This window comes from Styela clava, chromosome 3 (genome assembly GCF_964204865.1).
Source record: "Styela clava chromosome 3, kaStyClav1.hap1.2, whole genome shotgun sequence".
Lineage (NCBI taxonomy): Eukaryota > Metazoa > Chordata > Ascidiacea > Stolidobranchia > Styelidae > Styela > Styela clava.
In genome coordinates, this window is record NC_135252.1 from 17,440,201 (window position 1) to 17,464,665 (window position 24,465).

At 34.6% G+C, this 24,465-nt stretch overlaps 2 protein-coding genes across 2 annotated transcripts; one reads left to right on the top strand and one right to left on the bottom strand.

The window, feature by feature from the left end:
* Nucleotides 1-712: 712 nt before the first annotated feature.
* On the bottom strand, nucleotides 713-8,819 carry LOC120342750 (uncharacterized). Its single transcript, XM_039411714.2, has 11 exons — nucleotides 8,418-8,819; nucleotides 7,820-7,969; nucleotides 7,427-7,552; nucleotides 7,039-7,176; nucleotides 6,481-6,679; nucleotides 6,053-6,185; nucleotides 5,327-5,477; nucleotides 4,353-4,508; nucleotides 4,010-4,196; nucleotides 3,493-3,658; nucleotides 713-1,941 (listed from the first exon to the last, which is right to left on the bottom strand). The coding sequence occupies exons 1-11, from the start codon at nucleotides 8,529-8,531 to the stop codon at nucleotides 1,797-1,799; spliced, it is 1,665 nt and encodes a 554-aa protein (XP_039267648.2). The 5' UTR covers nucleotides 8,532-8,819; the 3' UTR covers nucleotides 713-1,796.
* Nucleotides 8,820-17,573: 8,754 nt separating this feature from the next.
* On the top strand, nucleotides 17,574-21,505 carry LOC120342845 (uncharacterized). The gene is made up of 3 exons (XM_039411831.2): nucleotides 17,574-17,711; nucleotides 19,202-19,369; nucleotides 20,737-21,505. Exons 1-3 carry the CDS (start codon nucleotides 17,667-17,669, stop codon nucleotides 21,244-21,246), a joined length of 723 nt encoding a protein of 240 aa, XP_039267765.2. The 5' UTR covers nucleotides 17,574-17,666; the 3' UTR covers nucleotides 21,247-21,505.
* The last annotated feature ends 2,960 nt before the right edge of the window (nucleotides 21,506-24,465 follow it).

Below are 24,465 nucleotides of genomic sequence, written 5' to 3' on the forward strand. Positions count from 1 at the left end.
GTGCTGAGAAGGTCACAGCACGCTATAGGTATTTTGTTGTCGTTTTTGGTTCAATTGGGAATATTATCAGCTAAATTGTGAAAAACATATTATATATATATATATTGTAGTTGTGCAATAGTGTTGTTTGACTGATCCTCTACATGAAATACAATATATTTCATCGTAAGTCTTCACCGTTATACTAAATGAAATCATAATGGGATATTGATTTTTGAAAAAATAAATCTGTGACTCCACAGTTTCAGTTAGTTAGAATTACTCAGTTTTAAATTTAAAAAGTGCTTTTTTGGTTCAAACAATTACTCAAGTCACCACAGGTATAGATTGCCAGGCACTCCAGAAGTTTGTGCACCAATATGGAGGTAACTAATTTTGTTCGCCTATTTTACATCAAGTTGTGTAAAGGGACTGTGGGCAGGGAAGGGGGTAGGTACTGTCCCCGAACTCATAATAAGGAAAATTGAAATAATATGCCCTAACCTGTTACCCATACTACGGGAGTACCGTTTGTCAGATTAGGTAAGTCCATATTGACCACATCCGCACCAACAAATCACACAATTATTGCCGCACTTCCTACCCCCACTAATCAAATTCCTCATAATCGAATATCAGTGATTTACGAATACCCTGTTTGCTGCTAGAATCTCAAAACAATGAAACTGCTGGTACTAGGATTTTCTGATGTTAAAAGAGCATTACAGGAAAGTATGGCTTACTTGTTTTTATTCTTGCAAGAAACGACAAGAATAGACGTAGTCATCACTGGTCTGAATATAGGAGGGATATTGCATAATAAAAAGAACAAGCTAGAAATATAACACAAAACTAATCGTGCAAAAAGAAAATGGAGAATTTCTGGTTTAAGTGTTGTAAACAAGAGTTTGATGCATAGCAATAAAAACAGTTGATATCATTCTACAAAATGAGTAATCTCTTCTGGCATAATGCAATAAAAGAATTTACAATGTGATAAATGGCAAAAACATAGGCTGAGCAGCTTTTTAAACAACATGTATACCTCCAATAAGAGGCACTGTAATCTCACATGACATATATAAGGCATATGATTGCATACAAATAAAATAAATAGGTGTGTAAAGCTATGGAACTCCATTCTATATAATCAATAATACTGTGTATGTCCGTATTTGAATAGTTTTCAGTGTTGAATTAATTACATAAAAGGTTCTTGCCTAGGTATATAAATTTTATTTTAATGTGTTAAAATAGATTTTTTTTAAACAAAATCATGATCTCAGTTATCGCCAAATTTTATTAAATTCGAATACATCTCTGCATCATATTAAAATTTTGTTTGTCTCTTACAATACTAAATGCACAATAATTACCTATATAAAATAAATTGAAAATAACAGAAAAATGCATAAATTTCTGAAGAAAACCGCTATTCAATTTATTGTCACACCGACTTTAAACGAATTCAGTGAGAAACAGGATTTTGACAGCGACACTCTGGTGCTGGTATTGGCTTTTTTACAAGATTAACTAAACTAAAAACGAGCAGATTATTCAAAATTGGCGCGTCCCGCCCAATATTTCCTTGCGGGCCGAATTTGGCCCACGAGCAACAGTTTGCGCACCCCTGGTCTAGAACATAAAAATACGACAACGGGTTATTCTAAATCCAATCACTTGTTAAACATAACTTTAGCGTAGTTTTTGAGCAAGTTTCTCCAGTCACAATAAGGTTACCTATGACCTTGTTTAAGCATATTTTCAGACGGCAAAATTCACAATTTGAAATCCTGACATGGATTTTTTCTAGGCGTCTACAACAACTGTTGTTTCTCATTTTCGTATGCTCTTCGGTGATATTCTGACCTTCGAGATATAAGCTTCGAGAAGCGATTTTCCAGCACCTCATTCGTTAGCGGCGAATTCTGTTCATCGTCATGCATTCCTGACTGAAGTTGTCTGAAATTATGGATGGAAACAATACTCCTCTAACTAACTTTAGATATAGTTGAAAGAGCTGTTGAGGTGACTTGAAACCACAATGGCATCATAGTATATATTCAAACTAAGGCTACAGCTCAGGGTCTTCATTTTTTACACATGAGCTGGCTCCATAGTCATTGGTGTTTTAGGTATGGCCACTACCATGAAACATCAACTCAAATGCCACAATGGGACTCAAAACCATGATATAACAGTTTCATACTTTAAAAAGAAACTCGAAACTTCAAAATTACTACTAGAAGTTAAAAAAGAAGAAGCTGGAAAGGAAGGACCTTACTATATTCATGATGTAATAGAAAATTATAAGGAGATAGTTGCTTCGGCTTTATCTAATACAGTGGTTTCCAACCTTTTTGTCAATAAAGTTTTGCAAAAAAACATTTTTGAATGCAGGTATGAATTCCAGATTTCGATTGTAGAAGTCAAAGTATAAATTTTTGACAGAAAATAAAAAATGTGCTGAATGCTGAGCCCATATTTTTCAAAGAACTCTATTGAAGTCATCATGGAATGATTGTACCAGTGTACCAATGGATGCTGAAAGAAGTTCTTGTGAGGCAACTAGAGTCATGGGTAAATCTGAGAGACAGCTTATTACAAGTTGACCACAAATTTCCAATAAGTCGTCACACACTGCTCAATATTGAAAATTGATAGGAAACAATAAGTTGAGCCAGTATATTTTGAGTAAGCCTAATAGTTTCATAATATAAATTGTATGTATGCTGAAATTTATAGCTTTATTATCCATAAGATCGACTAAACTGAAATATGGTGAATCTCTCAAAACTGCATGAATTTTGAATTTGATTATAATCAAATGAAAACAGATATAAAAAGATGTTTGATCATGGGAGATAAATCTTATTATCTTAGTGTGCCATTTCTTACCTTTAATAAGAACATCACATTAATCAGTTGTAAGGCAGGATGCAGAGGAAACCATGTAAATTACTTCCACACTACCTGTCTATCATTATAATTATGCTCAGACAAGCATGATACAAGACAAAAATAACACTGGATAAAATTATTCCATACTTGATCAAGATATCAATATCTTAATCAGTAAGACTTTTCATAAAATCAAGGTTATTGATTGTTAATGCGAATCACAGACCAGTCAAATCTATAACCATATGGCTATGACTCATGGTTGCTATTCTTGAAAATACAATACATAACCTTTTGATATTGTGATAGTATCTTAGATGAAATTCTATACTACAATATGGGATTAATGTCGGCCATTGTGGTACATCACGGAAACTCTTCATATTGCATACACAAAATCAATGCTTGCTGAAATGGTTTACGAGAATATGCCAGATTTTAGTTATTATCATTTAAAAAAAAAACGATTTGCTCACTTGTGTTGGTTATATTTATATACATACTAATGCTGTTTCCCTTATTTTCACAAATTTATATTTACGGTAAGTCTATTTAGTGCACGCTTTATAGGTTCCGGAATAAAAAATGCGAATAAAATAACTTATCACCCACTCGTTCAATCTTTTTGTCTTCCTATCCATGTCTCCCGTAGTTTCCATCATTTCATACATTTGTTTTATGACAGAAGTTCGTTTACTTATACTTGATTTAACTGCAAAACTATATCGACATCCTAGATGGGATGTACTCAGTGGTCGAGCCGAGTGTTCGATAACATCTGTCAATTGAAGAAAAATAGATATTTTATCAAGCTATGTTATACTCGTATAATAAAAAACTGCTCTTGTATGAAAATACTTCCGAGCTGAACAATCCAAGTTATTGAGTACAATTATATGAGCTAAATAAACATTTTTGGAAATTAAACTACACAATATTAACAAATCTACCTTCTGTATCATTATTGAGTTTTTTGTTTTGTACAATGTAACAACACATTGATTTATTACCAAGCAAAGTGTTAAAATTTCATTCCTATATATTATAAAATGCCTATATATATGTGTTATATATATATATATGCTCTGTTCGCATTTAGTTCAGTTGCCAAGTTTCCTACAATGCTTACTCTGAAAAATCACAACTCTTCCGAATTTCGGCCACACGGCTGCTATTGGATCATACTCCTCCCCACCAGGATGAGTAAATTGATGAATTCCATCAAGATTTTCATAGTTTTGTTCAAACCAGACTGTTTCACCAAAATCGTTTTGGGTTATTCCTTCAGTCAGGTACAAGAGATAAGTGTATTCGTGCTGAAATATAAGCGTTCGTAAGCGAAACATATAGTCCATATTGCATACAAAGAAAGGGCTGAATTTGTTTTATGTGATACTGAATATATTCCGAAAATTAACACACGGATTAAATCATAGAAGTTATTATATAATTATAATAAAGTAAAGAGAAACCTGATGGTGTTCAGCATCTGGATGTATTCTGGTATGATCGGCTGGTCGTACAAGATTGAGAGCAACATCATAAGGATACCATTTATTTTTTTTGCCAACGAACTCCAACAATTCTTTCACTCTTTGCCAAACAGGGGTTTGCAAAAATTGTGACACCTGAGGAATGAAATTTAAATTACAAAGTACTACTAACCTAGGAAAATTTATAATATTTCCAAGAAATAAATGAATATAAACAGAATTGTTGTTGAAAAATAATTTCATATTTATCCCAAATTAAAATAGATTAATCTCCTGAATAATTGATCTACGTGAAAAAGGCTCTCAAACTTTCCGAAGTCATATCGCATTACTCTATCCTATAAACCACACACAGCACAGTGAAAAGAAAATCTGACTTTAATAATATTAAATGATGATAATAATGAGTTTGATATTATATGCGATTCATGCGCTTGTTTATGTGTTCATAAACAATCATAACAACCAGTTGTCCTATGCAACCAGTTGTACTTCTCTCTCAATATTTTTTCAACAGATTTTAGTATTTTGTGTCAAGTTCTGATTGTCAGTAAACATGAAGTAGTATTTTAGATTAAGATAGGATTTTCATATTTATTCCTGGGGTAAATTTGATAAGAAGACAAATTATGTGTGGTACCGCAGCCTCTCATTGGTTACCCATGATGAGTATGGGATTAGTTAACCGGTTATATTGTTTCAGATGCATGGACTTGATGGTGAAGAAAGCCATAACCAGCGTTTATGCAAACTACCACACGAATTGAATTGATATATTATTAATGCACTGTTTGTAAGCAACTGATCTAAACGACCAAGAGAGCTGGCCAAGCAACTAAAGAAATTAAAAAAAAACTTATTGGGTCCCTGAAAAGAGGCTTCGAATCAGTGATGCAATTGCAACACTCAGTCGATCAAAATATGAGTACTTTATCCTGATCTACAATGCTTACATTATATTGAACAATCCACTGTACATTATCATGATCTTCTAATAAATCAAAATCATAGTGTGAGATTCCAGGTCTCCCAACATTAAGAAGATGATCACGCCAAGCTCTTAATTCTTCAGTTGTATATAAATCATCAAAAACATAAATTCCCCTGAAGAAAAAAAACCTTGAGAGTCCTCACTAAAGGTTCTCTAACTAATATAGTAGTTTCTTTAAAGTTTGTTGGAAAAATGACAGCATATAAACACATTATTTAATATTGGATCTTGAATAAATACTTGAGGATTAACATTTTTGATATACTTGAAATAATGATTTTTAAATTCCAATGGATAGAGAATGGGCAAAATGAATTGAATAATAAAATCAGTTCAAAAACTATTATATTTAATATTTCAATTTTCGTTCTAGGAATAATTCAGAATACTGTAATTTCCAAAATAGAATTTTGAGCAACACAAGTATCACAGTATAACCAAAAAAGCCTTCAAACAATCAATCAAATCATTGTTGATCATGCCTTCCCTGTATTTCCAGATTTAAACTCATTGAATCCATGTGGCTACTACTGGCTCTTTGTTCAACATGATCGATTAAGAAAATATTTCGTATTTCATATTAGGAAATACTATTTTAGAAAGTATTCAGAACAGTAGACCATTTGGTTTTTGGCTACCTGTGCACTGTGCAGTATACCCTTACCTAAGATCAACTCAAGAAACTCACCTTTTCTGACTGTCAAAGTATTTTCGTTTGAGATGTTTCTCATAATCAATCTTCCTATCCGAATCCTTGTTTGAAAATTTGAAATCACCAAATTCATTCTTTTCATCTTTTTCATTTTGTTTTGGTGGATCTTCTGTTAAAAATAATATAAGAATTAAAATATATTAACCATGATAAAAAAATATATTCTTTGTAATCAGAAATTTTTTGTTAGGAACACAAATCAGGCCTCCACATTTGAATGACAGTAAAATTTGACAGTTCAAAAATATTACAAAAATACATTAAATTATGAACTTTTATCTATTTGTTTCGGAAAATATTACTAATGTCAAGAAGTCCTAAGTACATTCTTGCTATGCTATGCTTGTCCACAGTCTTGTTTAGAGCTAATCTCATTTTTGCAACATTCCAAATGCTTTATTTACCTGTAAGTTCATTCGTAGAGAATTCCATTGTCACTGTTGCCAGATTTCCAAAATAATTAACAGAAGGTGGATGATGACAATATGTTAGACATGATGGCCAGACAACCATTCTCCCTGGTTTTGGATGAACTGTTTGTGATATTTCCAATCTCGATTCCTCAGTGATATTCGGATTACGAGACAAGGTATAGAAAGATATCTAAAGATGGGTAAAAGAGATTTCTGAATCAAAGAGGTTGATGATCATGGGAATGATTATGTGCGAGAGAACTGATGGACTCTTTGCTGATGTAGTGTCGTGGTAGATTACGGCTTCTTCCACCATCACGTCCATGCATCTGAAACTGGTAACCAGATGAGAGGCCATGGTTCGTCATATGATTGAGCCGTCATATTGGCTTTCCGGTACTCCTGAAGTATGCACACCAAGATGTCGCACAACCTGAACCCTAACCTGGTACACAACCTGAGTTCAGGTTGTGCGCCATCTTGGTGCGCATACTTCAGGAGGTCCGGCTATCTCCTCCCCAGAATAAATATGTAAATCTTATCCCGTACCTGTCCATAGCTATTATGCTTCCAATCATTAGCTAAGAATACAGTTGCAATATAACTTCCATCTTCACAATTCTTTGTCACAGGAGGTTTGGGATCAAGTGAATGAAGTACTTCAGCATAAGCTTTTTCAAGAAAAATCTATAAAAAAGAGCCATTGTCAGTTATATATCGTTACTTATTAAACATAATACCATGAAATAAAACAATATATCAATTCACAAAAGCACAAAAAATGTTTTGGGGTTCACACTAGCAAAGATGATATATATTGGAAAATTTGAAAATAAATAAACTTTTATTATGTAATTTCTAAGTTAACCAAAGTTTCTGGTCTAAGGAAATATCATCATTTTCAATTCTAAATGCAATGCTATGTATACTAATTTACCTCTTTGCCTAAAGATTTTTTAATCAACGATTTTGCATTTTTGAAAACAGCGAAGTTGGAGAATTCAGTGTTATTAGCCATCACACTGAATGGTGTTAATCCTTGTCCCATGCTTTCTACAAAATTCTAAAAAAAAAAACAGAAATATTCATAAACTCCTTCGATACAGCAGATATGATGCAAACATGGGATAAACAAGAAAGGGGTTTAGTATAATACGGTATACTACCATTACTCCTATAGCTGTATAGTGCAAAATTGAGGGTTAGTTAATAATCATTTTTTTATTACTAATATACAAATTAGTTCATTGTTGTTCAATGTTCGATTACCTAAACAAGACAAAAATAGATCAAATAACATTATTCAGATTATTTTTTACCAATTACATACCTGATGTACAAAATTTATTTTCATTTTTCGTGGATATAAGAAATACAATTGCAGGCTTATAAGTTTATCAGTATCTATCACATGATCAAAAATAAATACACTTTTTCCGTCTTCAACTTCCCATGAATGAGACAATTGGGGTCTGATTTTCTGTAAGAAAAAATAGCACAATATCAGAAAATATACCGGTATGTTTTCTGCGGGAAAAATCGTTGGCAAACAATCCAGGACTGGAGGATGTGTGGCTCAACGGGCTAAGCGTTAGGAATACGCTCGCCACCGCACCTCTAATTACTCTGCGTGGGTTCGCAGGTTCAAATCCCATGCAGGGATGGTTATGTGCGAGAGGATTGCTGGACTCCTCGCCGTCGTTGGGTGGTTCACGTAACCGCTGGTCGGTTACGGCTTTCTCCACCACCAAGTCCATGCTTCCGAAAACAAACAATACAGTAAAAACTAATCCCATACCCGACTTGGAATGGTAACCGGACGAGAGGCCGTGGTTCGCCATATGGATAAGCCGTCTTATCGGCTTTCCTCTCCCCCGGGATAAATATGTAAATCCCATCCTATCCACATTTTAAAATTTATGGCTTACCTTTTTTGCTCCATGTACTACTCCACCGCAATTCAATAAGGCAGATATTATAACACAGCGCAGAAACTGAAGCATCGTGTTATTCTGTTGTAGAATTGTAGAGGAAACGTTCATACACGAACAGCAAGCGCACTGAGCCCAGAAAGAATGATTGTCTACAAGAGAGCGTCAGCGCACTGGCTTGGCTGAGAGGATTTCCGGAAATTGTATTGAAAATTTAAATCAGCCAGCCGTATGATAAATACAGTAGCCTACCCTTTGCTACGACTGGCGCGCCTCCTCACAGCAGTTCACTCTTACCAATATTAAAAATTTTTAATATAATGTTTTAGTTTGCGACAGAAAAAACTCTGGTATTTCAAACCCAAAACATTTAAATACGGTACGTCTGACCTGACTGGGTCTGAATATACATCGTCAGAAAATGCGCTCGACCAATCGTGAGCATAAGATGAATCGCATGTATGGAGAGCTGACTTTGATAAACGTCTCATAACCCTTTCGTTCTTTTTGTTGTTTCTCAACAACAATTATACATTTGTATGCAGATAGTGTTAAATTTTTGAGGCAAATAAACATACACACATACATGCTGGAATTCGAATGCGCCAGAGAGAAAGGCCTTGGTTGGTGATAAATCTTGCTAATTTGCTATGCGCTTAATTTTTAAGATAGGGCGGGGCATGTCGAATCGAATAGTAAATTTTAGAATCGGTCCAGACGAAAATTTCGAATCGCTGCCATCTTTTTGTTGTTTTGTTCAACAAAGATCGAGGTGATTCCGTCATTCTTTTTTCTTGAGGCATATATTTTTACAATACAAACTGACATGCGAGTGATTTATTGAGGAAACAGGTTTCTTATTCTGTGTGAACACACAACCAACTGTCTGGATGATGGATTGTATGTTTTCAGTAATTCAATTAAAAAGTCGCATTCAATCTTTCAAGTATTCAAGATTCGATTCGAAAAAATACTCGATTCGATTCTGAAACCACTAGGTATTCGAAAATGCCCAGCTCTAATTGCGAACAAAGGTTTATAGAATTATGATAAATCCGCGAGGCAACTAAGAAGAGGATTCGCATATTGGCGCGTCCTTGCAATAGTTTCACATGAGCCTAGTTCAACACATATAAATGGGCCACAATATTGACCAGTATCTGAAACAAATGACATGGACGATGTTTGGCGAGTATAGCAAACATCGAAGGTGTATATTTTTATGATATGCTGTCGCCATACATCGGTTTTGAACTGCGCGTTTATGCGGAAAATCATTACAAAAAGGGAAGAAATTGCTTTGAAATGTTTTTACATGAACTGGAGAAAGTAGCTCCGCTCGGGAGCCTATTTCGTTGTAAAGTTCATTGATATTATTGTTTATTATTAGTAATTTCGTTGCGGTAATGGGGGTTTCGAAAAATTCTCTCCTCACATTTCTTCCACGATGTTGTTCCCGAACAACGTCGCAGAACTCAACGATGACGTCCTCATTTTTTGTGTATATGCTTTATTGAAATCGCAAATACCTCATTTCAATACAAAAATATTTTTTTCGTTTTGTAAGATTTTTGTTGTCACTGGAAGGCTATTATTACTTATTTGAAAAATCCTGTGTGCTATATGGAATTCGTTTATCCCTTTAAATTTCTGTTTGATGACGTCTTCAAAATTAAAAAATTCGCACCGTGCCCGTGACCTCATTTCAGCGTACGCAACGTACATGGGTTACTACACTTGTTCAAATCGAGACGAAAGAAAGGAACGAACTTGATGTACAAGATCACATGAAATAAATCAGTAAGCTATTTGTGTTGCGCACATGGGGAGTGGCAGCTAATTTAAATGTTGTCCGTATAGCTCTATGGCCTATCCAGCGGTTCCCAAACTATGGGTCGCGACCCACTGGTGGGTCGCAAAAGGAATCTTAGTGGGTCGTGAAAAGATGTAGAAAGCTTTGGTTAATTATACTGGTATTCCTGGTGGCAACTCGAATACGTATATCTTCAAAAAAAAAAAATTAAATTGAATATAAATTTTAATCTGTGAAAGTTTCCTTTTTACGATCTTCTCAAAGGAAAAAAAATTTGCTACTCAAAGAATGACCACAGCACTTCTTACCGTGTTTTCCCGAAATTTAGACAGAATTTAGATTTATTTTCTTTTGAAGAATAACACTAAGGTTTTTTTTTGAAGAGGTCTTTTGCGTTCATTTATCAAAAATAAAATTACATTGTAGAAAATCACAAGATTTTTTACTGAACATTCTATAAAAACCGACATCCATTGTTTTTATTTGTATTTCCTATACAGAAATCAAGTGACAAATATCATAATTGTGATATCACACAATCTTGAATTGTGGTGGGATCTTCACCTTACCTCAGGCCAATGAACCTTTCCTCTCCCACACATTTTTAAATTTATTTTAAGGGTAGGGTTTAATTAAAATCATTTTGAAAATTCAAATTATTATCTTATTTTCAGGCGAGGTCTTATTTTCGAGGAAACACGGTAGTTTTGCGATGATTAGCCATTGCTGTGTTCTGTGTTATGTCATAAAAAAAAAAAAAAATTAAATTAAAGTTAAGTGGGTCGCCATAAGCTGTGATGATAAATAGTGGGTCCCGACTCTAAAAAGTTTGGGAACCACTGGCCTATGCTATGTTCTTCCATTGTGCTTACGGTTTTAAAATTATGGGGGTCCATAGTTACTTCAGAGAAGCATAGGCACATAAAGTTTGAGAAACACTGGCCTATAATATATATGGCATCATGGCGTTACCGCTGTGGGCTTAAATCGTTTTGCTGACACCGTTTGTGCTTTATTTATCATTGATATGAATATACCTGGTGCCAATTCATGCGCTATTTACATATTTTATGCCGCGAAAGTATTCGATATTATTTTTTTGGTGGGTGGACACTTACTTGTACGCTTTTTAACTTTATTTTAAGTTATGACCGCCTCCCAGGTATTTTTGCATTTTGTTTTGTCTGTTTACTTTTTGTGTTGTTTATGTCAGAGATCCAAAATAAATGATTGATATTGCAGCGTTGCGTCTTCACCGGAATATGTACTCGCCACTAATAATTAGTTCCGAAGATCTCGTGTGCTGCAAAGCCACACAAATAGATTCGAAGTTCACGATGCTAACGAAGATGCTTTATTAAACAGTGGAAAACAGGGCGATTAAAGCAGATGAAATATCAGAGCGACAAAATACTACGCTTACACGGCGACAGCAAAAGCAAGAAGAAAGACGCTGTGAACCACAACACAGTTCACATATGCTGCGGTGGTTGGAGTCGAGCAATCGGATCTGAATATCGGACGTAATTAGGGCTCAGACTCCACACACCGATACACATGCGATAACTAGACAAGAAATATAGAACAATGAAAATAGGACGACTGCATCCCCGCTAAAATATCAAAAAAATGCGTCCGAAGAGTCGTAAAATTATTAAATAAATTATTTACTTGCGGCCTTCTAGGCCAGGGTTCTATAACTCTATGCTTTCCACAGGCGGGTTGTCATTCCTCACAATCTGCGTGAACCACCTATACAACGGGAGGAATTCAACAACGTCCCAATGTACGCCAGTGTATCTAATCATTTCAGAACTCATTAGAAAGTTTTGGGTGTGTCTAAGCCTAAGTCTGTACGAAGACTACCCTTAATGATGAAATGTGCATGAATTTTGCCATAATATGCTTCTAAGTCCTCCTATATAATAATCCTCCTTTAAAGAATTCAAAAGTTGAAAAGTTCGATTCACTTATGCCTAGCGCGATTAGGCTGGCCCTAATTATGTTACAATTTTACGTTTAATATCATTTAAGTGACTGTATTTTTATATATAATTTTTGGAATAAAATACGACTCTATTTTTTATTCAGATGAATTAAAGCACTTGTCGTAACCATGGCATCATTAGTCAACACACGCACGGTCATGTGTTGATGTAATTCGGACTATTAGACTCAAATAGCTCGAGGGAAAACGAAAACAATTTTACCATTATTTTAATTTAATAGGAATTCAGGTCATCAGCTGACAGACGTTCGATCGGTTCCGATACCTGTTGCAACGGCCGGATATGCTTTAACTAAATTATTCATATTTGAAAGTGAAGTGGATCAGCTGAACGCCGTTGCATGAGAGTGTATGTTATTATTACTTCGAGTTGCAGGTCGGACAAGGGCAGACGAGATGTTTTATTATTCATTCAGTTGAATGCAGTAACGGCGTAAATTGGGAGTCTTGTTGTTTTAAAATATAAATATATATGATTCTACATTAATTTGAAGATTGTAGGACAGATCAGGGGCACTGTTTAAAATATTAAACCACGTTGACTTCATTGGCTTCTTGTCCTCTTCTGAATTTTGCATACATATTTGAGTTTGGCGTCCAAAGATTTTGTTCCGCTCAACTGAAACAGAAGCGCATTAGAAATAATCAATTTCAGCTGTCAACGTTTATTTGAGGCAATCACAATCTATATATATTTTGAATTAACCATAATTTTATTATTCGAAGCTGCTAGCTTTTACTATTCAAAATAGACAGCACTGGTATTATATAGTCTGATAGGAAAAATTGTATTTCAGTCTAAAATATATTACTATGATCGAGTGTAAATTAGGTCCAACCGTTGTTTCTCAATCTGGCGTAGAGATACAAGATCTTATAGTTGGTTGCGAACTCATATTAACTTAAACTTAAAATTATTTTTATCTGAGTGCTTAATAGTAGATGGCAAATGTATTCAAACGAACTTAAAAACAATTTGATAATGTTTGAAAACAAGTCGCAATTATTTTTCGAATGAAAGAGGCACATCTGGTCGAAGCTTCACGGGCGCTAAACTTAAAATCGTATAATTGACCCACGCTTTCACACAATACTCCTTGTTTACTTTTCATAAAAATAACAATGGAGACTTACAGTGGGGATAAATACAGAGCCTAAATTCCATGTGGTATTAAAAGTCAAAACATTGATAATCCAGAATAATCCTCCAAGATTTCTCGGAAATAATTTCAATAAATTTAAAAGGCGTTTTAGACAAACTGGCTCTGTGCCAGACATGAAATGAATGTTATTCATTGATTCATTGCTGATCGTAACCGATATTTAAAGTTATAATATTGAATCTCTCAGTGCGTCAGTAACTCCCACACGATTCATTATTCCAGGTCAAACTAAACATTTCTAATTTTCAAGGCAGAATTGAGCATAAAAACGTGCGAAAAAGTTGTCGGTTGTCACTTGCTGATTAGATGGCTTAGCATAGTTTTGAGAGTTTGGAATACGAGAGCTCAACAGTGCCCCGATTTGATTTGGAATTAAATGATAAGAACTGCATTTATTTGCGTATATCGAAAAAGGCTTTTCGTCATATGTGAGAACAGTTTTTGAGCGAAGTTCCGTTTCAGCACGGTTCGATTTCATACTTTAACTCCAATATTTTTAAAACCTTTTATATTTATTCCAACCTAGAATATATTATTTATCTTAGTTACTAATTTACTTCTCACCTTCGCGCTTCAAATCGATTGGTTGCACAATCGGTTGGTGTTTTCACTCAAAAGTAAATAGAAGCTAGACTGATAACGGGTAAGGCTGGGAATTTCAGGGAAAAAACTTTAATCGTTAACCGGGTAAAATTAACCGGTTAACCGCTGCGTGGCGTTTGACGTAATAAGTTACAATTTTAGATTGTTACGTCACGATGGTTACAAACCGAAGTTAGCCGATTAACCGGTTAACCATTCCTAGCTTTACTAACGGGACAAAGAGGGTCTTGGTACAACAATATTATTATGCCGTCTTATCGACTTTCATTTCCGCCAGGATAAATATGAAAATTCTATCCAAACTTTGACAAAAGTGGTGATGAGTTGAATGAAGACTATAAATGCGAAACGAAGTCATTGATCAATCAACCAACGGTCAAAAATATTTCATGTCATATTATTTGAAAATTAACATCTCACGGATTGCATCTCGAATTCCTGAACAAAATAACTGCGAATGTTTAATCAGACAATTTACGAGTTTTTGTCAATTTTTCACTTAATTTTAAATCAAATGAAATTTCATTGTGCGTTTATTTTAATGAAAAATGGATGAAAAGCTATAAAAGTTATGTAGCTTTTTGGACGAACCCGTAGGCTGGGTCGACAACAGTACGATTTAAATGGTGTCACTATTGAGTGTCGACTACGACGAGTATTACGTATCGTCGTATAAAATCTATCCCGCCCTGAATGAAAACAAAAATAATAGTCGTTCGTTCGGGCGTGACCAATTACATTGCGTTCAATACAGAATTGTCATGAAGCGCAATTTGAACAAGAAATCGCCGTAAATATAGGGTGTAATAGACATTCTATTGACTATTTTATGTATGATACGTATCCTTACAGAGGCAAATTTAGACGGAGAAAGAAATCTTCAGTTTTTTCAATTCAGGTATTAGTGAATCAATCATAGGCTCATAGGAGGTATTTCTCGCTTAGTCAATCATGCTAAATAATGTTTAATACACTCAGCAGGCGAATATTGATTTTCGATATCGAGACGTCAGTATAGCTGTTCCGTAAAGGCGAATCGAATAGCAATTTGTAATTGAAATATTCATTTTGGATAAAAAGTAAGCTTGAAGTTGGAGAGGCAGTTTGTATAATATGATATCATAATTTCGTCGCGGGGGAGGTTATCTCATTATATTTGATATCTCAGAATCCAACATGATGTGGTTAAAATCTGGTATATCTGGTAGAACAGTATTTGTCAGAAACAACTGCAGTTTGGCATAATCATTTGGTAAATGCCATAAATGATGGGCAATCTTTTTAAATATATATGAAAATGTTTGTTTGAAATTCCTGTGGTGTACACGTACCGATCAGCGTGATTGAAGATTTGGTAAAAGTAACTGCTAAACGTTTAGTTCCATGAATGCAACATTTAACCTTGAACATGTCTTATCCTCATCCATGTTGACTCTGATTTGCGATACTTCATACTGTATCATGGAATCTGGCAGTATTTTTTGTGTACCATATATTGTTGTTCAATAATGGGCATAACAACTCCAGCAAGGTTGCCAGGTTTACAAATCGTAATTCATCAAACTATGTTTATGAAATATCTCGTTGTCATGCCCGCAATGAATGATTCGAATCTTGTACAAGCATCGGTCTAGTTAGTACAAATACTTATCTAAAGTACTTATACGTGATCACTGAAGCAACAATATACGGAATAACATAATAGAAGCGTTGTAGGGCTATCGGGAAATGTAAACTTTCCAATTTGAAGCAAAATCTGGTAGCAATTCCAAGTGTGGGGTTTGGATTTTGGGACTTAAAAGTGCGGCATTTCGCGTATGAATCGTACCTGTTTGATTGCCGTAAACGTAAAATTAATGAAGGTCTCATCCTTCGTGTTTAACGCCGGGTTAATGTTTAACGAGAGTGTCGTTCGGGTATGTTATAAATTCACACTCACTGGTTTACATGTGCAATATTCAGTCTACGGATTATGTGGTTTTCAGTGAGTGAAGCGTATGTATTCCCGGGTTCGTAAATAATGTTGGTTGATTAAAGATTTGAATTTTATTGTAGGTTCTTGAAATTATAGAATTGGTTACTTTAGATCTGTCGCAGTTTCCAATGTCGCTATTGAATATACAGATAAAAATTGACTGCTGCAAGGAAGTGTTATTAGCATAAAGGTGTTCTATGTAAAGGCGACAATCGAACTCAAGTTTCTTTTGCGGTGCGACTAGCTGTGTGTGTTGCAGCATTGTTATGGGTTATGAATTTCGATTCAAGACCGGTGCTTACGATTACAATCATGGCAGTAGTGGTATGGATTTGTTCAAAAAGAATTGTTCAAAACACAATTGTTTTAAAATCAAGTTTTTTTTGCCTGTTTTGTTCAAAATGGCCGTACTATTTGATTTTTTTGTATTGAATAGGTTGAAGAAAAGTGGATGTAAACACTTGCCAAGCGCTTCTTATTTGCAATAAATCTTTCAAAACGACACAAATATCGATAAAGGCTAATGCACACCTTCTCGAGCTGTAGTTCAGTGGTTGGCGCAGTAAGACGCAACCGATAAGCCATAACGTGAACGACCCTGCTGCGATGAAACCACGTTGCGAAAATTGGAATGCGATCGAATAAATGAGTTTGTATACCCTTGAAAAACTCACTTCAACCTTAAAAAACAAAGTATGCTAAGCATAAATTAACCGAACAGTATTAACCGTAACAATGACTTCATTTTATGAAAAAAATGTCAATACATGACCTCGAAATCCAAAATATGGCGTCATAACAGATTAGTTGTGGCGTCTTTGCATCAGAGGACTTTTAAAATTAGCATAGGCTAGGTTAGGGTGTCTCATCGTTCGTTTCAGTAGATTACCGCCGATATAAGAATATTCTCCATTATCGCAACCCACTCGTTTTGCCGAAGGGCTGCACTTGATCGAATTGCTTTTGTAGTAGGCTCGTGAGCTAATTTTCATGATTTTTCTTACTCAAAACGTCTCTCTGATATCTCGGATAAACATTCCTGGTAAAATCTTATGACTTTGGTGGAGATAGAAAGTGGCGATAAATGTACGCAATAGTGGTAAAAGTCAAAATAAAAAATTTTACTTACATTTTTGAAATTATAATTGCGGCTGCGTGTGCAGCTGCCAGAATGCAACGTTTTGGCGTAGTTTCGCGGCGATGCAAGGAATATTTCAATAAAAAACACAGAATAATTTTGATTCAAAACAAGCCCTTGTTTTAAAACACGATGTTTTTTAGAATTGATAAAAAGAAAACCCTGAGTAGTAGATCGGGTAATTGGGTAGGATATACCGATTCTCTAAAAACTCAGATTTCTCTATGAGTGGTTACTTGCCGAGACCCGTGTTCCTAGCGAATAAGTTGAACGTCCCCTAAAATCGTTTATTTATTATTTCAATCTTTAATTATTTAATTTAATGTGTGATTTTAGGCTCAGGGCAACGGCACGTCTTTCGCAAATTATATTAAAAAATGCTAAAACTATAGTGAACGGGTAATGCCATGGCCGCGGGCACTAATATATGAATGACTTTAATGGTTATTGCTGTCTTTATTAAGCTGTCTTTCTATTTTAACAGCTTTTATCAGGCTTAAGTAATAAAAGTCAAGTCATAATAAAGTCTTTGTACAAAGATCCAACATGGGTATCCGAATTTACTGGGCAAGCGTGACTGGAAATAGAAAGGTAAAACGTGTCTTCAAATTTTTTTTTTCGCTCTTTTGTAAATTTTGCTATAGTTAATCATATACGTTGTGTATTTTTGGTTCCATTGAGTAGTCGATTTTTGAAGGAAATGTTTTGTTGTTTTTTGTTGGCCACATTGACATATTTGCTCCAAAGTTGTTGTCATAGTGAGGTAAACCTTCCGGCTGCGCTTACGTTGCCAAATTGCTTCCAATTGCAATGGTTCGTTATGGCAATACGTCAACTATATGGCGGAGTAATTAAATCATAACAGGTCGCTATAACAACCGATTAGAATGTTTCAAACACGGAACCTCGATAATTTATTTAATAAGGGTTCGAATCATTTATGGCCCACGAATGTTAATTTCCTCACAATTCACAACTACGAATCGCCCGTAGCCGAGTCAAGTAGATCGACGTAATGTTGAAATACTGTTCAAGTGTTTCTCAAGCACCAAATCATTGTAAAATCGTTTCAAATCACCGGGTCGCCACCAACCAATCGTCATCGCTTAGGGCGGAACTGAAAGTTTTGAACAAGATGTTATTGTCGGATCACTGTAGGGCGTACAAATCGGAAGCAATTCCTTTTAAAATCAAGTTTTTTGAACGTACGGAGACGAAAATACAAGTAAAATCTTTTCACATGTTGTAAAATAATCATGTATTCACATTCACAGACGTAATGTTTGTTGAATGATTTGATTGTACTGTACAAAATTTGCCATGCAAGTTTAAACTATAAATAAGTCAAATACACAATTGTGATGCCGTTGAACAAAAAATAGATAGGTGGCTGAACGGTCACTCTAAGACAACTATTCTACAATCCCGCAAGCAAAGTTCGTCTCGCTGAGGGTAATATGAACATAACAATTCAATCTATACAATGTTAATCTTTGAGCATGAAACATAGCTGAAAACCCTTTGATTGAAAGATTTGATTTGACAGTTAGGAAAAGTCAACATCCATTTTCGATTAAAAAAACTAACAACTTTACTGAGCGAAACGGACATCCTAATTTCGTACGCAGGAAATAAGGTTATATATGATTTACGACTCATTATGAGTGAACTAAAATAACTCAAATGTGCATACAGAAACTAGCGCGGGAAAAAAATTACCGCAACAAATCTCATAACTCGTAATTTTCTAAACTATTAAATATTATACGGGTATTGTCATTCGCCAATTTGGAAAGAATACCATCATTTGTATCTTCTTGTTATTATGATTCTATAGCATGTGGAAAATTTAATATATTCAACGCATTAAATTACATATTGCAAAAATTTATAATATGCATTCAAAAGCTTTATATTATCCCAGATGAAAAGTCTTCTCTGATAATTCATATCGGTAAGTATTCAGTTTGACCGGTGGTGTATAAGTGTGATATGCCAATAACGAAATCGAATTCTTCCTAATAACCAGCATAAAAGTATCTGGTAGAGTTTCAATCTGAATTTAGAACTTCCTTTTTCAGATAAACAGCGATCAGTCAAGACTCAAAAATGTGCTCGAATGTTTTAAGTTAGAATCAACGTGGATTGATGTGACGACAAGCAGATCTGTCATGAATCAAATGAGAATGGAATGCGGCAAAGCTAACGCTCTTCCACCACAGATATTCAACGATGATGTTTACCTTGGAGTAAGTACATTATAACTTACAATTCATCTTTCCAAATATAAGGAGATTTACTACGGTTGTTCCATGAGAATTATGTTGAATGAAATGTACGGAGTATACAGTGTGCACAATGTTTCCATTACAAAAAGATAGGGAGCCAACAAGGTTATCGATATCGAGCATTTCTGCGAAAACTCCGGCGGCACCAGTCTATATTGTCCTTCATTCAAATTTATTTGGCTCCTAGTTGGTTATTTACAGAACATGTACGCATGTATTCTAAACGTTTATTGAGTAAGAGTCTCTAAACCCCGATTCACGAGTATAATCGAGTCATAGCAGGTAACCTGATTGTCGAGTCTGAACTTAGGGTTGCTATGTCGGCATGGGGCTCTTGCGCCAACGTCATTTGAGTGTCTTCGACGTTGTTGCTATCTTTTTTGATCAAATATTCAGCTTTATTTAATGGTGTCTTGATCGGATTCTTCAGTACAAAATCTTCGAAGGATATTTGTTGCAAGTCAGCAATTTTTTGACGACGCAACTTGAATTTGCACTGTAAAGCCGTTTTAGAATAACCCTATACGTCACGTATTAATTAAATCCAAAACTGTTTTAAACTGCGATTACTGTCGGACCCAATTCCGAATATTGATCAACATTATTCTCTTATTATATTTGGACTCGTTGGTGCTCCATTATCGAACAGTACAGTGCATCGCAACCTTTTTCAGTTGGTGACCCACTTCTGTTGCCAGTTTTTTGCGGCCCACAATGGGATGTGAAACAATGTATCCACACGCAATTTACAATTATTGCGAAACTTGAGCTTGTATATTGGATATTATCAGATCAATTCGTGACTTGATAGGATACAAGCTCACACGCAACGCAGCATTGACACTCAACACATTGTGCTTTTGGCTCGAAGTCATTTCCTGCCTCAATGAAAGCACATTTGATGTAATCATCTTTAAAAAAAAATATTCATTTTGTGGCTCACAAGAATCAAACAAAGTTAAGGTGTTAAAATAAAGTATAATAACCCTACTATGCCAGTATTCAACTCATTTTACATAAACCACCGTCTTTGCCATTGTCTACTCTACAGTCTATACACGATTTAAAAAAATTACCAATCTGTCTGGTAGCCTACAGTTTCCAGCATGTAGGTGCGTACTGAAATTATTGTTACATTGTTTTATGATTGTTTTGTGATTGTTGATAATGCCATAATTTTCCGATCTAAAAACTGTATGTAAGAATATTTTTATTGGGTATTTCGCACCGCCATCTTTATAAACTCTATTTAAGTAGCCTTACCAAACTTCAAGAAGTCCACATCGTTCAGTGCTTTCTGATTTTTACATCAATTTCGCTACTTTCAGGATGTTGACGATTTTAACGAAAGAATAGAAGATGGATCGTGGAAAGCATGGATAGCCGGTAATGCCGACAGTACTGATATCAATCCAGATGAACCAGAAGAAAATATTTCATGCAACCAGAACAATTCCAACAACGAATATTCAACAAACCAGGTCGCAGATGAATCCGTCCCGAAGTATACTCCGTCAGAGGAAATCAAAATTACCTCCAGTACGTCTGTTTCGTCCGCAGTTTCTAATTTTGAAAATATTAACAGAAGTCCTAAAGTATCAAGAAAAGTAGTGCAAATTCAATTTGCAAGTAACAGCGAAGAGCAGAATACGGAAAAGTCTAAGATGGACGATGAAAGACGTCGAAGAATTCTAGGCCTTGCACCCGCAGAAGAAAATGGCGAAGTGAAATGCTTGCAGGACAAAACGAATGAGACAACTCATGAAACAAATGGAGTGAAAGATATCGAATCGGCAAAGATTAAATCAATTTATGAAGCAGAGAAGGAGACTTCCTGAGCTATTCAGCAGTTGATGCATATCTCTACGTTACTCTATCATTATATTTGGGTTTTGATGTCACTAAATGTGCACTATATATTTGGCGTGAACGAGTGAAAAGCGATGTCCCAGTTATGGCTCATTTTTATATTTTGTATTTTGCTTTTATTATTTCAAGCAAACATTTATGGTTTCATCCTTTTTTGGTCACTCCGTATAAAACTAGTTTCAAAATTTTAGAATAAAGAAAGCTGATCACAATTATAAAACATATATATATATAAAACTATCCTATTATTAAACACCTCACGAAGAATAGGAATAGGAAATTTATTTTAAATCATTGCTGCTATATTTTTTCATTTGTTACAAGCTTGTATTAATCATGTTATTATCAATTGATTCAGTTAAAAAATTAATTTTGTAATTGATTCCATGTTTGCTTTATCGTGCTATTTTGGAACGTCCAAGAAAATTTTGTTTTCACATTTGTATGTCGCATTAAGCATGAAGGTACGATTTTCATTATGTACTTATATGTGCAGCATATTTTAGCAAATTAACTGATTGTAGTACTATTGACTTTGCTATACTTATTTTTACTCAAACTTTAGACATAGGTATGAATTTAAAGAAATTTTCATCAAACATAAAAAGAATCAGCGAGTAAAACTTGAGGAAATTGGTATCACTATCTATAAAATTTAATAAAATTATCAATCCTGAAGATAGCAATTCATGTACCTAAATAGCAATCACAAGAATGTTCCATATTACTTTCTATGCTTACTTTCTATGAATGTTCGAGGGTGTCAGCTTTTTCAGCAAGTAAAATTTGAGGAAATTGGAATCACTATCTACAATATTTAATAAAATCTTAATAATTAATAATCTTTAGGTCAGTGATTCAAGTATCAAAATATTAATCAAAAGAATGTTCCATATTACTTTCTATTCTTACCTTCAATAAATTTATTGTGAATTTTTCGAGATTTTTCACTGCCGCCCCCATCTCTACAAATCCCAACTTTCTAGTTCTGCACATAGATGCTAAAATTGTGTTTCGCAAAATCACAATTTTCATTCCGACAGAATCATTTAGCAAGTAATATCAATGAAAAGAATATGACGGATAAAAACTGTTGATCTTATATGCAATGTGTCATTGTTTTCTATGTTACTATATCAATGTTTAAAGCTTTATTTTGCTTCACCAATCCTATTTTTACATTTGTGGGGTTTTCACAAATTTATGCTCATGTTTTCCAATATCAATCAAGCAGATTTATTCGAAATAAAAATAAATGTTATTATGAATTTATGATCGGCTGTTCTACAATTCTTTATATTTTGTACTCATTACGAAATTGTGTACAAATTGATTCATATTGCCCATGCAGATTTATGTCATGGAATAATTCTCTTTCTAGTGAAATAACTCTAATTTTGCCTTTATAGCGAGATCAACTAAATTCTATAATTCAGTTTTTCTGTGTTAAAAGTACGATCAAAATTGTGGCAACCATTAATCTTTTAATGAAATTTCGTTTTTGGCACAGTTTCATTTCAATTCAAATACGACTGTCGTATATTATAATAATTGATGTTTATCTGATGACGTGATTCGACAGTTTCTTTTTTATATTTTTAATATTTGAATCGATGTGGAATCCGAGATAATCGGATTATTTTAATTGCAAACACTAGCCTGGGTTAAAATAAACGGTTTAAAAATTCAATCGTTATAGTCGTTTATATTGTTGGGGGTTTAGTTAGGTAGGACGCGGATGTTGGGCTAGAGCTGATCCATTTCATACATATGTTTTTGAGTGAATAATATAAAGTACCATGGAAATTTTATTAAGTTTTTTTCAACTCGATAGAAAAAGTGTGATTTATCAGCAATTTAAAACGTGTACGATCTGTCCCTTTCATGACAAAAATTCTCTCTCAGTTTGTTTCGTTGACGCGTTGATATGAGTGCAGTTCAAGTTTGACTGAAAGCCATATATATGCATTTAACCCGAGGGTGTTAATCCCTCATAAATGAAATAAGTGTGATTAGTCACATATAAAACACTTTCAGCAGCGAGAAAAATTGTATAACATAGTTTATTATTACACAATATGAAATTATTATAATTACAAAACATAAAGTTACTTTGTATTATGTACTTTGTTACTTTGTATGATGTATAAAATCTATTCGTTTCTCAGCGTCGTATATAAGTACGTCAATTTTAGGCTAATTAGTGATAAACAGACAAAGATCGAAATCAAATTATCGCTGAAAGGTATTTACTGTACAAATTGCAGCTGCAAGGCGGTTTGCATGACGCGCGTAAAAACACAAAACACAGTATTTATCATTCTTGCTTAATTACAGTTTAATGTGGACAGTGCTACCTTTCGTTGTCCTTTGCAGCCTGCAATGTTTAACTTCCAATTGAACCGGCCGTTGATTTATAATCACGCACTATATTATGTACATGGCAAATCAGTAAATCCGAGTTTACGCTTATTTAATCAAAATAGATTTTGCGTGACGCTAAATTGAAGGATTTGCCCAGTCACACCAACGGAAATTTAATTGCCACTATATATAGTTGCAAGTCACGGAAGCTTGAATATTTCTTGTGAACATTTCCCCCAAAAGCAGCTTCGGGGATAAATGAAATTCATCCATATTTATTATCACTTTTTACATGCGAGAAAACAATGACATATATCACAATTCGATTTGGCTACTACCCGGATACTTGAACAACTCGGACAACACAGTCATTCGAAATAAGACTCAACGAATGGATTTAAAAAGAAACTCATATGGCCAAGCAATAACAGTACACTGGCTTGTTGCATCAATACTAAAAGTCAAACTTACAAGCAATTCCCCGTCGAATAAATTTTGAAAACAATATGCGCATATCTAGATTGTATGCACTCTAGACTGAAATATTTTGATTGTGTTCAACCACAATTTGCCTATAACCTTCGTGTTTTCATTGTGGCCGTAGTTGGTGAAATTTTCGGCTATTTATGCAAAAACCGGTGGCAATTTCCGTAGAAGTGCAGAACAGTCCGCTGGTTGATTGCCCACAAATTTGCATCTGTAGCTAAACACGTGCTTGGCGGCTTTATATTCAGAAGCTAAATATATTAAACATATGGTGAAAATCCTTCCATCAACTCTCATGCCTGTCGTAGGCGTTAAATTACATCAAACAGGAAAAGATT

Coding starts and splice junctions, on each gene's coding strand:
- LOC120342845 (XM_039411831.2), top strand. CDS start 17,667: ATGGGTATCCGAATTTACTGGGCAAGCGTGACTGGAAATAGAAAG. Junction 17,712..19,201: donor GCGTGACTGGAAATAGAAAG/GTAAAACGTGTC, acceptor TTCCTTTTTCAG/ATAAACAGCGATCAGTCAAG. Junction 19,370..20,736: donor ACGATGATGTTTACCTTGGA/GTAAGTACATTA, acceptor CGCTACTTTCAG/GATGTTGACGATTTTAACGA.
- LOC120342750 (XM_039411714.2), bottom strand. CDS start 8,531: ATGAACGTTTCCTCTACAATTCTACAACAGAATAACACGATGCTTCAG. Junction 7,970..8,417: donor TAGTACATGGAGCAAAAAAG/GTAAGCCATAAA, acceptor TTTTTCTTACAG/AAAATCAGACCCCAATTGTC. Junction 7,553..7,819: donor AAATAAATTTTGTACATCAG/GTATGTAATTGG, acceptor TTTTTTTTTTAG/AATTTTGTAGAAAGCATGGG.